We start from the raw sequence: 16,293 nt of genomic DNA, 5'->3' as shown, positions 1-16,293 counted from the left end.
AAAATGTAATGAACAGGAGTCCTATGCTTTAGTTATTTCTCAGCCTTCTTTCAGTTCATGACACTGAATTCTACCATCAAGTCACTCACAGGGCAGCTAGTGTCTTATTATAGGGAAGAGTTTTCTTCATTTAAGTATTTAAACAATGATTCTAAGTTACAGTATACTAATTCTGAATCCCTATCCTAAATTATTTCATCCTCTTCTAACTATTCTTCTTTAGTGTAACTTTGGGCTGTACATTTCATTGCTAAGAGGAGAAATGTAGGTACCCTCATCTAGCCTTCCAGTTTTGTCAAGATTTTGGTGCTATTTCCCATTATAATCTCCTGAATCTTTTGCAGATATTTAAGTTGGATAAAAACTGAAGTGACTTCATTCCCATTCCTAATCACACAGAAAGCGAAGCACAGTTGTTCTCAATTGCTGCTCTCCCCTGTATACAGTCCCTTGATGCCAGAGGAAGTAACTCTATTCTTCTCATATTTAAAACATACATCATACATCTGCAAAAATTACCTTGGTGTCCTGAATAACAGTGCTTCCCATATGCACAAAGAAGCAACTCTGTCACCACTGTATCTGACCCTGTCAGAACAGTGGAATGAATGAGCCAGTGAGCCTGCAGTTTGGAAAAAAAAGCTGACCACTTTTATATTAAGCATAAGCATAGCTTTAGAACTGTGATAACTTGCATTACACCAGAACCAGAAGATTTAACACAACATTTTTAAAGGCAGAAATGAGCCTGGAAGTGATTAACTCCCGCAATGCTCCCAAATATCCTGATGCAGGCATGCCAATAGTGCTCCTTCCCCTCCTCTTCGTCTGTGCCTACCTAGATGAATACAACCTACTCTCTCAAATATAGTTTTGGCACGTTCATTCATGCCATTTTCAACTCAAGACTATTTTGAATGTACACTGTTAAACACAGGGGCCATTCACAAGAAAGTTATTACAATCCACTTAATAAGATGCAGTTGCACATGGGAAGCAAACCATAGCATCAATCCATCCTATTTGCAACAGGCTTCCAGGTAGATTCCAAGGTTGTTTTAGTATATATGGCTGTGAACAGTTATCCAGAAGACAGACCCTCTTTCAAATGAGTTAGTGGCACAGTCATTTGTGTCAATAACTGTACCTGAGATTATGCAGTATGAACAACAAGGAACTGACAGGGTGTTTTCTATTCATAAACCTCATTTTTGAATCCATTTCCCAAAAAAACTGCCAAAGGCCAGATTTCATGTACTCGGAAGCAAACTGAAAAAGCCGCTGGGGAGACAGACTGTGAAGTATGTGCCTGAGTGTATTTATAAAAAGTCCATTTTCACTATTTTGCTTTTGAGATGGGCACTCAAACCATAGGCAAGAACCCTAACATTTGCATTTTAAAAATGGAGACGCTTGAACTTTCTGTAGTTGCACAAAGGTTTTCTTACGATTCTCTGATAAAGAGAATCTTCAAATCTCAGTTCTCATAACTGCCCTTCCAGATTTATGGTTGTTAAACACGTTAATGTTTAAATTGTTAAACATTAATTCCCAGGGTCCTACTCTCTTAATTCACTGTGTGGGCACCCCGCAGTAGAGCCCTGGCCATTTTTTTAGATCACAGCTTTTAAGCTCTAAGAATAGTATTTTGCCTAAGACGTTTGTAATTGACAGCCCCCATTTCTATAGTTGCAATGCAACAGGTAGGCTCTTCTGAAAAACACAGGAAATTGTTGAATAAATTTTAGGAAGATAATTTGATGCACCAGATTTTAACGTGTTTTTCATTTCATGACTGCAATGTTCTATGCGACATAGCTGAGTTATTAGTGGACAGGTAAGGTAAAATAAGTGGCACACAAGAGCCAAAAATCATGAAATGAAACTTCAACTTTGATTGACTAAACTAAAAAGCTTTTAATCTATTAATATTTGTGTATTAGTAGAACATGAAGTTTAGAGATACCTACCATTTTACTTTATCGTAATTCTCTTGTCTGTAATCACCTTGTTGAATCATCTGCTTGGTATCAGCCAGTTCCAGTGTTAAACGTTGGCATCTAACCTCAAGTTCTGACCGACTCCTCCGCTCATCTTCATAGCTCTAGAATGCAAGACATTTTAAAGTGACCACAGCTATACTTAGATTTTCTTGAAACAATCACAGTCCAAACATTGTGAAGTCCACTTGTATATATTCAAGCAGTAGTATTTTCATTTGTCAGTCTCGTACACACCACAAAGTAACCAGCTGTATGGATTGTCAAACTTATTTTATCTTATTTTAACTGTTGATTAATATACCTATTTTTTTCCTAATGCTCTTGTCCATTAGCCCAACTTCTTAGCCCTCATACATGTATATCCTACACATTTGTAGGACACTGGCTGTAACAGGACACAAGTCACACCACCTATACGACATTTTCAAAACCAGTCTGCTTGTGATGGTTGGTCATTCAGAAGCTTTGGGAACTTCTGTCAAAATTTCAGCCTTAAGACGTGACTATAGAATCAATCGTTACTCCACTGTAAATTAATTTTGCAGTCAAAAACTGCAGTAAGTACTTAATTTTTCAAAAGTAAACTACAAGCTATGTTTTAGACAGGCATATAAAAGAACAGTAATTGTCTTTAGCTAGCTTTTAATAGGCAAGAGAAGTTCACAACAACAGGATATATAGACAGCAGGATATATGGAGTGGGTGAATCCTAGATATGGCTTCCTCGGAGGAGCAAATACAAGGATAATATTCAAGGATAGGGATGGAAATGTACAAAGAATGCTCTTTACCAAACTCATAGGCATCATAAAGAAACCTGAACAGAATGTCTTTTGGAAAAAACACCTAAATGCTTGTCAGACATTACAGAAATGCACAACTGACCTACTAATCTTACTGTAGGTATGTTGTTGACACATATACTTCACAAATTCGCAACTTTTACTTGCTATAAAAATCACATAGATCACAATTTTACACAAAATCACGGCTTTAAAAAGTTTTTCTGAAAATTCTGGAAGATAAATCAGTAAGAATATGTAATCTATAGACACAATTGTTACCCATCCTAATGTACTGATATATGTTGCTTATTTTTAGGTTTATCCTAATTAATGATATACATTGAGCAAGCCGGGACTATAGAAGAGTGTCTGTAAGTAATTAATGTGCCATAATTTCTAAAGATAGCATTATAATAACAGTAAAGCCTCTGTCAGATTATTTTTTTTTTAAGTTGTTGTCTACCACTTAAATAGAGTTTCAAATATGGAACATACAGGTGCAAGTACAAGCACAAATATGACTCATCTTGCAATAGGATACGGTGGTAAGGGCACTTGAAAGTTAAGTGCAGACTGAAAGGTTAAGTTTTGATACAATTCCTTTGTAGATATCCTGTGCCATTCCGTTACTAATATCGTGCTGGAATTTATACACCACTCACAGAGTGGGCTATTAAAACTCCTACAGTCTTACAGATTTAGCACCTAGAAGACAATTACCAGAAGTATAAAATTAAAATTGGTGAACTACAGATGTGTTTCCAAGCACATCTCCAGACAAATCTGTCATGAACATCTCTAAAGCACCAATTAGAAGTTAAATATCTGCAAAATTTGCACCTTCTAACACCTGAGACTTAAAATAGGATTTGAATTTTACTCAACAAATCAGTTGTTAATGTCATGATAATGTCAAGCTACAAGATATCTCAGGCAATATGGGGACGTTAAAGTCTACTTTTGAAAAGTGATACCAAGACATATTTCAACTATCAAACATTTAAACATGTAATTAAACATAGCTGGTTTTTTTTTTTTTTTGGTCTTATTGTTTTTAAAGATTTAGAGTAATTCTTGAAAAAATACTAATTCTACTGCATAAGTCTGTTTTCCAATTACCTGATCTTTTAGGTGTGAAACGCACGTTTTAATCACAGGAAAAAGCAGCAACGAGGCAAGTCAAACATTCAGGCTATATAGACTAACACAGAGAAAAGCCTACAGTATGCATAACTCCAGGTAGCAGATAAACAGACTTCTGGACTTCTATAGCAACACATCTTAAATACAAGCAATCAAGCTGCCTGTGCTTAGGAAGAATAAGCTCAGCTTTGAATGCGATGAAGTTAATTTGGTTTATAAAAACATTCGTATACCCTGAACTGATTTTAAGATCTCTGCACTGGAACATCTTTATCTTTCAATTTATCTCCAAGAGATAGCTTGGACGTCCTGATGAACATGCCCTGCTGAAGCAGAAAGGGGGGCTTTTAAATGGATCAAGATACTCTTTCAAGGACCTGAATTGGAAATAACACCAATAAATAAAAATTACTAGTTTAAATAAGCTGACAAATCTTAACAAAATGTAAAGGATAAACATTACTTACTTGCAATGGAACATGATTATGGTGATGTCTTTTCTTCAGCTTCTTACTAACTTTTACTACTACACACTGTAGCAACTCAGACAAATGAGGTGGTTAAAACAAATGAACCTCTGCTATATGAGATGGGTAGGCATACATTGCCTAAAGAAATTAATAGAAATGTCCAACAGACCCAACGTTTAACCAGAGCAGATGGTTTCTAGAGAGCATGAGAAGTAGTCCCTACCAAAAAGTATTTCAATTTTCTTTACAAATACTGTTGATAGGAAGCTGTTTCAAGCAGGAGATTCTAATCTTACATAATCTGCACCATTTTAAACCCAAAGCAGATACAGAAACTAAAGATATAATGACAGACCTCAGTTTTATGGTATTAAGCTTCACTTTTATCCTCCATCTGGACTGAAGAGCAACTTAGGGTAGTCACTGAAACAAACACCTACCTAAATTCCAGGTACAAAATGTGGATGACATACTTTTTGAACAAATTCAGTGAGACATATTACATGCTAGGGATTTACTGATCTTTTGAAAGGCCTGTGGGGATGAGAAGATAAACAACAGAAATGCACGAAAAGATTCATCAGCCAATCAAGTAATAGTATGACTTCACACTATTGACAGATAAGCCTGTGAAAGAAAGTGATCCTGCTTTTAAAAAGCCTATTTCAAAGAACTTCATCTTTGAAGGATAACTCACACGAGCTAGCACTTTCTATTCATATTCTAAAGTACCTAAAAACCTCTGCAAATGTAAAGCTACTATATCATTGTGATGTGTAAACTCCTTCCTTATTTGAACGGGCTGCTGCTACTTAGTAAAAATGGCATTTTGTTTCAATTTGTTTATTGGTCAATACAGTATTTATTTGAATACAACTATCCAAACAAAAGGAAAATGTTACGCATAACTGGATGAATAAAACTTCTGTTCTAGTATGTTGGTATGAAATTGGTAATCTGCCAAGGACTGTAGATAGGACACTACCTGCCATTAAAGATGATAAATGAAAACATTTATCTACTTTCAAAACAGTAAAGTTCTGCAAGAAAGGTAAGGATGGCCTTTTCTGCAAAAGAAACTGGCGGAAAATAACAAGCTCTTTTTCTTTGGATCTGAGTTGATGAGAATCTACTCTTCACTTAGACGTTCTCAGATGAAAAAAGTCCTTCGGATCATTGCATTAGACACCAGAATTAAGCCATTTGGTCCTTCTGAACAACGACCAGCAATCTACACAAGCCAAAGTTTTCTATCAAGAGGTAGAAGATTAGATAGGAAAAAGAATTTCAATAGAAAAATGAGTTTTCCTGAGGCTTGAAAATGTTAAATTGCTGCCCTGAACTAACAGTTATTGGTAGAAATTCTTTCTTTGCAGCTTTCTTCCTGTACAAGATAAATATTAATGATAATGAAAGAAAGGAGACACACAGTTAACCTAGAAATGTAGTCGTATTTGTCCCTTCCAGAGAACAATGCAGAGGCCAAGTAATCAAAGCGCCGCTTGAAAGAATTGGTGTTTGGGGAAGGCTTCTAGTGTGCAGTCTCTAGTTACAGATGTGAAACCTTCAGCAGAAATCTTAGGGAACATGGTGTTTCTGGAGTGGCAATAGCAGCCTCGATTTTACAACTCAGCCAGACACATCTAGTGCCAACTGACCCTTTGGATGCAATAGCTTAGTTCGCTCTTTGAAGGCCATAGAAATGTTTTTCTTCCAGCTGGGAAACATTATCACACAGAAAATTGTAAGATCTGTCTAGTAAAACCTGACAGCTACTAATCCCAATTCAGAGACAAGGTCTTAGAAAAGACCTTTGGCCTACATACACCCAACTTTGCCTTTCAGCTACCCAAAGCTTTTAGATAACTGTCAAACTATAAATTTGATTACAAGTCCTGAAGGCAACTTTACAGAAAAACAGTTATAGCTACAGAAAGGAAGCCCTGATAAAATTGTATCAGGGCTGAATTCCTGGAAAACATTGCCAAGAAACTTGTAGCCAAAATGAAGAAAGCAATACTTGATCTTCTAGAGCTACAAAGAGAAGTAGAATTTCCTTCTCAGACTTGCAGTCTTGAGAGAGAGAGAGAGAGAGGGAGGGAAGTAAATTACACCAGTTTGAGTAAAGGCTCTAACCACTCTGGAATCAAATGACTCTGAAAATAGTACCCTGCTGTTCAGCCTAGCAACACCCACATCAGAAGTTGGTTTCGTTTCTGGCAAGCTCCTGGTAATCTAGCTCTATACCTGGACTTTCTTTTTCTACCTGTATCTCCAAAGGTGGCAATGCCAACATCATTCATTCGTACTTGAAGTACTGAGCACTGCAAAAGGAGAACTGAAAGAAATCTGTCCTATACACCTGATAAGAGATCCATCAGCACTAACACACAGGAACAGCACTTTTACAAGTTTCACCACCTCCCGCCAGGACTGTTGCTGCTGAACCTGAAACCAAGGCAATTGTGCCAATCTAAATCACAAGATGCAACGATTACATAAAGCCACCAACGAAGCTGTAGTACTGCTGAACTACTTGTATCAATCACTTAAAAAACAGAAAATAGAGGCAAAGATCTTTTGACACCAGACGTGTTTATCAGATTATGTTGCAGCACTAGAAAAGAAGTCTTCAAACTTTTGCTACCAGTCCCCAGAAGCAGCTCCCCACCCTACTGGGCCTGTGTTACAGATTCAGCAGGTTTTGATTAAATGCTAACTGAGAGCTGCAACAGACAATCAACAAGAAAACTCTGTAACAAAGTTGTAAGTTTCTTGCTCTTACTGCTCTGAATATGGGGAATCAAATGAGGGTTAACAGAGGCTGATAAACACTTCAGACCTCCAGTCCTTTTTGAACAAGGAAAGTATGTTTTCAAATACCCAAGGGCACAAAGGCAGGTGTTAAATACTTAAAAGATGCCTTTTGTAGCCTGAAATCAGAAATATTTTTTTTCTAGTACAAATAAATTTATGAAATTGCCTATAGAGAAAGAAGATGCAGATTTGTCAAGTCTCGGACAATTAGTTCTTTTACAAGGCTACAGTGACAAATCAGGTTTTACAGAAGCAAGGTTCCTAGCTAGTGCAGCTGTAGACTTGTAAGCTCAGTTGGCTGAGTGGCTATAACACCAGGCAACTGTACTGAGTTTCCCAGTGCTCGTTTTTGTGTAAGGCTATGTCTGCTGTGCCAAATGAGCTCCTTCCTAAGCAACTCACCTAGTTCCAACCCCCCTGCCACGGACAGGGACACCTCCCACCAGACCAGGTTGCTCAAAGCCCCATCCAGCCTGGCCTTGAACACCTCCAGGGATGGGGCATCCACAACTTCTCTGGGCAGCCTGTCCTAGTGCCTTGCTACCCTTTTAGAGTAAATATAAAAGATTTTTTTTACCCAATTGCCCCTCTTTTAGTTTAAGCCGTTACTCGGTTTTGTATCACTATACTCCCTGATAACCCTACCTCCTCAGTTCTGTACTGGCTAGATGGATTTCCTGTGAGTCTATAGCTAATTTTCTCATATTTCTTATGTCTTTATTTCTGAGCGCATATCTACAAATATAAAACTTATGCGGACCTAGTGTTTCTGTGAACAGCCAGAAAAGCTAGCGAGCTCCTCTTCCCCCCATTTCTAGTTAATAGAAAGACTGGAGATATGCACATATTTTAGTTCCTTTCCATGTTTCTACAAAGGGGAAAAAAGGAAGGTGAAACTAATTAGGAAGAGCCATAATCATTTGCAATACTGAAAAAAAAATAATAAAAGGAATACATTATAGAAAGTGGTTTATTCTTACGGTCAAAAAAAAAAAAAGATCAACTTCAGTGATGACTGTGTTTCAAAAATCTGCATTTGTAGTTTCTTAAAGAAGTTTTTAAACAAAGTGTCTGGTTTCAGTTTGTGAGTAGCATAGAGAAAAGAAATACAACCGTCAGAGAAAACTTAAGTGGTAAGAAACATCAGACAGGAAACCAGAGGAAGCATTCAAAGAGCATAAAGTTTTTTTAATCATAGGCAAGGAACTTCAGCAACTGTACATGTATTTCATGCAACTGGAAATAAAGAATGATTATTACACAACAGTAGTAAAAGGGTGCAAGAGATTAAATAAAACTGAATGAAACTATGCTTTATTTCCTGTTGATATACTTCCTCGTAGTGATGCCTGACCTTATCAAAGGAGTTCAAGTGACAAAGTTAACTCCAACAGTGCACATTGAAACCATTTATTCGTACGCTGCAAAAAATGCTGATGTATATTAGCTTTAGTGTACTAAGTATGTTAGAGATTCTAAAGTACTCTCACATTTTGATGCTCCTCTTGCCTTATAGGAAAGAAACTGAGGTACCTTGTTACAGTGATATTCATTGTTGGGTCAAACGTGAACTTGCTAGAAGCAGAATACTGAGACTCATGTCTCTCCGTACATAAAATACCATTATCAGGCCACATTCATTGAATTTCCAAAACATGTCACCTCTACACATAATGGACAGGGGGAAAACTTTACATTAAACCCAACCCTACAAGTTATTCCAAACGTACTAACTGATCTTATCTGAAACCTAGGAAATGAGGTTTCAGAGAAAAGGAAATGAGTCCTAAAGACTTATTTTTATTAGTAACTGTAAAACTTGTGACATTTCAGCATCAGGATATCTTTTCTGACTTTTTTTTTTTTTTAAATGAGGTACTTAATCTCACTAATTATCTCCCAGTTTAAGCATGATTATGTATAAGCAAAGGTGTACAAGCAAAAACAAACACCTCAATTTAACACAGGTAACGTCTAGTGCTTTCTCATCAGCATCAGAAGAAAATCACAGTAAACTTTAACGTTTGAAAAATAAATCAGTGGGAAAGGTGGATAGTGCCATCGTGTGGTTAAAAACAAGAACAAAAAAAAACACAACAGAGAAATGTACACATTAAAGAAAGGTCTGTACCAAAGGTCTGTGCCAATTGTGTTTTCTAGCACAATTTAATCATCTACTACTGCATTTAATTGCTGCAGCAAAATTAACATGGATGTCAGCTAAGTCTCGCAAGTATGAAATACTCCTATAGAATTTACTAAGTCAGGGCACATTAAATGTACAATGAATGAAAGTACCCTTGTAAATCAAAGTCAGCATCATTAATCTGATCTCAAATATGATCAGAGATGAGCACAAGCTAATGCTGAAGCATATAAATGCGCAAATTGTATTGACTTTTTTTTGCCAAATTCAATCAAGAAGAAAAATGAAAGTACCATTTTCACAGGACTACCCTGCATGATTTACCATCTCTTTACGCTTGATTATTCCATAAGTAAATTTCAAAGTAAAAAATTAAAAAAAAAATTTAAAAAGGAAAAGATGTGGTAACTGAAGAATAATTTCAGAAGTAATGAAATGACAGTGGCATTTAAGTCTCTGTCAGCCATGATATAGATAAATACAGTCTGGGTAGCTGAAGCTCCAGATTTATGCAGAAATAAGCTACAATACAAAACTAATCAACATCCTAGCTGTAGAAGGATGCTATTAGTATTTATAAATACCTTAAAAAATAGCATTCTCCTTATATTGTTTCAACTTCTTTAGTCTGAAAACAAAACCTAAATATGTCTAAGTAACTTTTCTCTACTTTAGATATTTATCTTACCCAAAATTAAATTGTCTGTCTAGTAGAATGATAAATTAGAAAATAAAAATGTATGAAGTTGAAGAGCATAACAGAGAAGATGCAATTCCGAAGAATGCAAAAAAAGTCATTTATACATTATGAAAACAAAAGGTGAAACAAGTTTTTTTTAACAGAACCACCATGTTGAAAACTATATGCTGATCATTTGTGGTTTTGACTACTCATGGATGAATCTGCTGTCTCAGCTTCACCTATTTGAATTTTACGATCATACAGTATGACATAGCTGGTATGAGCTATGTCTTACCTTAACAGCAGGAAGCGTGTAAGTAGATCTTGCAGGGTAGCTATAACATAAAATTAGCTGTTATACAAACACATAAATAGCACTTTTCCTCTCTCTCCATCCCCCAAACTAACTTTTATCATATAAAACTATCTAAAACTATCATATATAAAACTTTGTATCATATACATAAATAATGATTTGGAGAACAAGTTTATAAGTAGCAGTATCTGTAGAGAGATGTGTGTCCCTATGATTCTATGACACACATAAGTATGTATATTCACACAGTTTCTTAATTGAGATAATTAAGTACACAGACCTCCGTCACACACTTCAGTTGGGATTTGTACCCACTTAGTTCTTCTGTTAGGGTCTGCTTTTTCGCCTGTAGGTCACTTAGCTCATTTCTCAAGGAATGGACTACTTCGTAGAACCGAACCTAAAAGAACAAAATACAGATTCAAAATTCAGACTGACAAAACTGCAGTGTAACATACTCCAAAACAAATCATATGAATATTTTGTGGCAATAATTCACAAAATAGTGCATACCGCGAACATGGGGTGGGGGTTAAACCAAAGACAGTGACTTTCTTCAGCCTTTGAAAAAACCAGCTAGGAAATAATTTGTGCTTGGTACTTTAAAAAAAAAAAAAAAAAAAAAAAAAAAAAAAAAGAATAAAGGTAAAGATACACATTTCTGTTCAATGGAGGCAGCTCCCAGTCAGGCTGACCAAGTGAAAAAAAAATAAAAAATACAGCTGCTAGAGGAGCATATGGTTGCCCCCTCCACTTGTGCCAATTCCGAAGCCTATTTGCTAACCCTCATGAGACAATGTACATTTTTTTGTAGGGTATGAAGACAAGGCGAGAGATTAGATTTGTTTTCTGCCTGTTCAGCGTGTTCAATCTGCTCCCTGTGTACCAAGAAAAAACACAAGAGCAAGCACAGAAGTGAGCACAGCATACCACCACCACCACCCACACACTTCCAGCAGGAACATGGTGCTCCATGGGTTCAGCTGCATTGTGAAACTCCACTAGCAGTCCATTTGGGTTTTGTGAGATGAATCCTGAAGGAAACAACTGGAAGACTCTGATTTCAGCTTCGGTAGAACAATATCCTACCTAAACCAAACACAGCTAATTCTCAGCACCCTTGCCCCCAAAAAACACCCCCATGCACCATCCAAATACTAACAAAAGCTGCTTTACAGCCCAACCAGCTGCCTAAACTAGCTCACCAACACTGTGGCAAAATCCCACAGCTGGAGACGGAAAAGGGAATACTCTGACATAAAAACAAATGTGCCCCTGCACAATTGGCACTGGAAAGCCTTATAAAAGGATTTTTTTTTTTTAAATCTGTTTAACACATACTCCTTCCTCATCCCATCCCACCCAACTCCTGTCATAAGCATAGCCTCTAATAAAAAAAGTGTCAGATTTATAAAACTTTTCCAGAACACTTCTACTGAACAAGAACAGACACAAGAAAAGTCAGTGGTAAAAACACAAAGTTAGCAGTAAAAAAAACAAAGAAAAACTCAAAGAACGAGCCTTTATGACAGTACTCAGTGCTCCCCCCCACTACAACTTCTAGATTAACTTCCTACCTTAAAATGTTTATTTGGGGGGATGAATAGATTACTTGGCATTTTCAGGCAAAAACTACCGTGCCCCCCCCCAGTTAACATTTTGTTTTATGCATACGCAAATAAGAAATGCAAGTAAAAAAGCATAGGTAAAGTCAATGCTCGAGAACAATCAAACATTTCCATGCAGGAAGGCTGGCCTCCGTTGCGCTGTAATTAGCAGGAGATAATGAGAAGTGTCCAAGGGATTTTCAATTCGTTACGGCTGTTTACTTACATCCTTAATTTTCCTCCTAAGTGATAGATTTTTAAAACTATAATTCAATTTAACCCAAGATATGGTATGACAACTTTCTTTGCATTCCAAATATTTCCAATGACAAATTAAACTGTCAGATGCCACAGTTCTACTACAAATTGTATTTTCATTTAAAGTGAACTAACTTAATTCTCTTGCTTTATCACAGCATCATCTAGGTTGGAAGATATTTCCAAGATCATCGAGTCCAACCTCTGACCTAACACTAAAAAGTCCTCCACTGAACCATATCGCACTCCTCAAGTGACTTCGAGCTGTACACCCTACAGAAACACCATGAGTCTGGGTAGGGGATCTACTGAGTAGGGAATCTCATCAGAATTGCCGAATTCTCATCCTGAAAGCAACATGAAGCCTATGAGTTTCAGGAGTTAAAAGGCAGCAGTGTAAATCTTATGGGTGAACTTGTTTTGCTGGAACCATCATTGCATCCCTGAGGCTTGGGTGAGCGACATAATCACAGAATCATCTAGGTTGGAAGAGACCTCAAGGTCATCGAGTCCAACCTCTGACCTAACACTAACCAGTCCTCCACTAAACCATATCCCTAAGCTCTACATCTAAAAGTCTTTTAAAGACCTCCAGGGATGGTGACTCAACCACTTCCCTGGGCAGCCCATTCCAATGCCTCACAACCCTTTTGGTAAAGTTCTTCCTAATATCCAACCTAAACCTCCCCTGGCACAACTTATACCTCCCCTGATGCAACTTGTTTCATTACTATTTCATTCATGCAGTATTCTAGTCCCACAATATTTAAGGAGTATTTTTGCATGTCTATCTGTGAAATCACATTGCTTCTAATGGGTTCACGTGAAATTGAACAGTGAAGTTACCTTTGTGGCTTCTTTCTGACCTACTACAGGCTTCAACTACACCCTTATAAAAATGTTTCAGAAATGTGTATGCAATGCAGTAAGTATGTACAATTTAAGTACAGCTTCCATCTGTCTGGATTCTTTTGGAATTTGTCTGATTGTGTCTGAAGCTGGGCACTGAATTTCAATCAAGTCTTTTCTCCTCTGCCCCTCCCAAAACTGGTTATAAAATTATAAAATTATTTTTCTTAAAGAACTTCGTTGTCACCAATAAAAGCACTTAAAAAAATACTTTAGCGAAACCTGGTGTCCCAGGAGGATAGAAGGATAGAGTTAATGTCCTAGAAGGATAGAGTTAATTTTCATCCTGTTACACAGCTGGTGTGGTGCTGTGGTTTGGATATAGGATGAGTACAGTGCTGATAACACACTGATTAATGTTCTAGTTGTTGCAGAGCAGCGCTTGCACAGAGCCAAGGACTTTCTAGCTCCTCACACTGCCCTGCCAGGGAGGAGGCTGGGGGTGCACCAGAAACTGGGAGGAGACACAGCCAGGACAGCTGGCCCAAACTGGCCAAAGGGATGTCCTATACCACACAGCTGCATGCTCAGCTATAAAGCTGGAGGGAGTTGGCTGGGGGAGGCTGCTCAGGGTCTGGCTGGGCATTATTGGTGAGCAACTGCTTTGTGCATCACTTGTTTTGCACATTCCTTATCATAATTACCACCATTATTTTCCCTCCCTTTTCCGTCCTATTAAACTGTCTTTATCTCAACCCACAAGTTTTACTTTTTTTTTTTTCTCTTTGGAACTCTGCTCCCCCGTTCAACTTGGGCAGGGGCAGTGGATTATTGAGTGAGCAGCTGTGTGGTGCTTAGCTGCCTGCTGGGTTAAACCACAACAGCTAGTTTGGCTACAAATTGGTGGGTGCAAAAGCAGGGAAATTTGGCACCTGTCAAATTAAGTTACATGAAAGCAGCTGCTACAGTTAAGCACCTTCTTAAAGAAGAGAGCAGCTCAGCTGTAGACAGCAAAAATGATACAAATAAAAGATGCACTTATTAAATTCAAACCTATCTGAAAAAGAAGACATCATTTTTAACAACTTTTTTCCCCTTCAGGGTTCATAAGGAAAACACAGCTTTTATTTATCTTTCTAGCCTACTTAAAACTGAACTGAAACATAACTGCAGACTGACTCATTTAAACAAACAAGTTGTTGTTTTTTTCTAAAAAACAACACATACAAGTACATAAGATGCTCACAACTTCATTGAGAACATTAAGTGATTCAGCTGCCAAACACCAGTTCAGTGGTCTGAAGCGCTTTAAAGTTTCACATATGCTGCTTCTTTAAAATAATTTTCCAAAGTGATGAAAAAAAATCTAAGTTTTTACATGTAAGTTCAATACAAACAAAAAACAACACTAAAAAAAAGATGCTTAAAATACTTGACATTTGTTATCATCAAAAAAGATAAACATTGCTTAGCCTTAGCTCTAACGTGTCACTATTGCACCCCTTTGTGGAAGAAGAGAGAAAAACATCTCACATTTAATTCTAGTATTTTAAATTTGCAATATCTGTATTTTAAACTGTACTCCCGCTGTTTGTCCTTGTTGGAAATCAAGTATACGCATTGTATATAAATTTGCTTGCATCCTGAAGAATTGGAAGGCAGTATCTTAATGCTGATAAATGGAAAAAAGTTCTTATTTTCTACATTAATGTCAATAAATAGAAAAAAAAAAAAAGTTCTTGTCTTCAAGTCTGGAGATTTCTCACTCAAGTTTCCTCTAAGCAGAACCCTTTCTTGCCAAGGGAAGTTTACCCTAATATCAATAGGCTGTACTATTGGTCTGCACATAAATCTGCATCCAGACATTTTATCTGCCTGAGTAACACACAATTCCTCCTTAGGTGAGCAAAGCTGAGAAGAGCATCAGAAAAAATTACTTCTCAACATCCTTTCCTAGCCTCCAGAAGTCAAATGGATGCATAGAAAGGCCACATAAAACAGCTCTGTACCCTCCCAGTGTCCATATCAGCTGAATAACTCAAATTAATGATAAGCAAGCCCTGAGCTTAAGTGGTACACTCAGGTTCACACTGATCCCGTTGTGAAAAACAGTTGTGAGAACAAGCAGAACACAGAATCTTACTGCAGTGTATCTTTAGGATATCTTTTCCTGGGAGGATGTAGCGGAACCATGACAGAGGAGGAAGAAAAAAAAGAGACCAAGACCAGCAGTTCTTCAAAAGAACCAAGTGACATATGCATAAGGAGGAAAGGGGCTTCAATCAAGTGGAATCTGGTTTACCAAGCAGTTGGTTGAATGCAAAAGGAAAAGAAAGGTGGAGGGTAGATTGGGGTACTCACCACTCTCACTTCACAGCTTTTTGAGAACTCCCTTCTACTCACAAACACAATCCAAGCAGTTCAGTCATACTGTGACAGCTTCACTGAGAGCAGTTGGCAAGGCCATTGATTCCTGATTCCTGTCCTGCTTTTCCTGACACAGGCTTTTAAGCTGCCTGTCAGTCAGTTCCTGAAGTAGCGGAGCTTCCTGCATACCAATTTCAAGCAAGCTGACATGGAGTTCAGTTTCTGTTTAAAGTCTGTTTTGTCAACCATGGTAGCGCAGAAATCAACAAAAACAAACAAACCACCTTCAAATACTTTATATAAAGGATTAGGGGTAAAACAGACAGTTAGGGGTTAGTAACACAGGAGGCTCCAACCTAAGCATTTTTGTTTATCACTCACAGCCTTAAAATTTTCCTAGTCCAGGTTTTGGAACTTCTGAAAGACGTTCCCAAGAACATCTTTGGCTGAGGATGATAGGCTTTATTTCTCTGTACAAGTCCAGAACACAGTGTATGATGACTTGCATCTAGCAAGAGAGCTCACTCACACAGTATTTATAACTCAACTAACACACTAAGCTTTTTAAAATTATGTTAATTACACATTGCTTAATAACTACCTCTATAGATACGTACAATACTAGCACTTTGGTGAATCAAAGTTACATGTCTAAACCCTTTGCATTCTCAGAATTGAGCCCAGGGTGTTCTGGACATGCCCACAGTCTGTGAGAACATTGCTTTTTTAATGCAAGCTGAATGCTGCTCCCTCCCCCCTAAATTTACCCATGTTCCAGACTTAACAAACTTCTCAAAGCAAGGAAGTCAGAACTAAAGCATAATTTAAGCTACCCTTTAGCTTCTGCATT

At 37.5% G+C, this 16,293-nt stretch overlaps 1 protein-coding gene across 1 annotated transcript in view; it reads right to left on the bottom strand.

Moving 5' to 3' along the window:
- The window catches only part of PIBF1 (progesterone immunomodulatory binding factor 1), a gene marked incomplete at its 3' end in the record, with an annotated part of 119,688 nt that overhangs the window by 98,488 nt on the left and 4,907 nt on the right, over positions 1-16,293 (bottom strand). Inside the window, exons 5-6 of the mRNA XM_084306217.1 lie at positions 10,643-10,762; positions 1,971-2,104 (exon numbers count right to left, since the gene is read on the bottom strand). Coding sequence (XP_084162343.1) covers positions 1,971-2,104; positions 10,643-10,762 — 254 coding nt within the window. The remainder of the gene's footprint in view (positions 1-1,970; positions 2,105-10,642; positions 10,763-16,293) is intronic.

This window comes from Netta rufina (assembly GCF_964035555.1).
Source record: "Netta rufina genome assembly, chromosome: 1".
In the NCBI taxonomy this organism is placed as follows: domain Eukaryota; kingdom Metazoa; phylum Chordata; class Aves; order Anseriformes; family Anatidae; genus Netta; species Netta rufina.
This window is presented reverse-complemented; position numbering and strand designations above follow the sequence as displayed.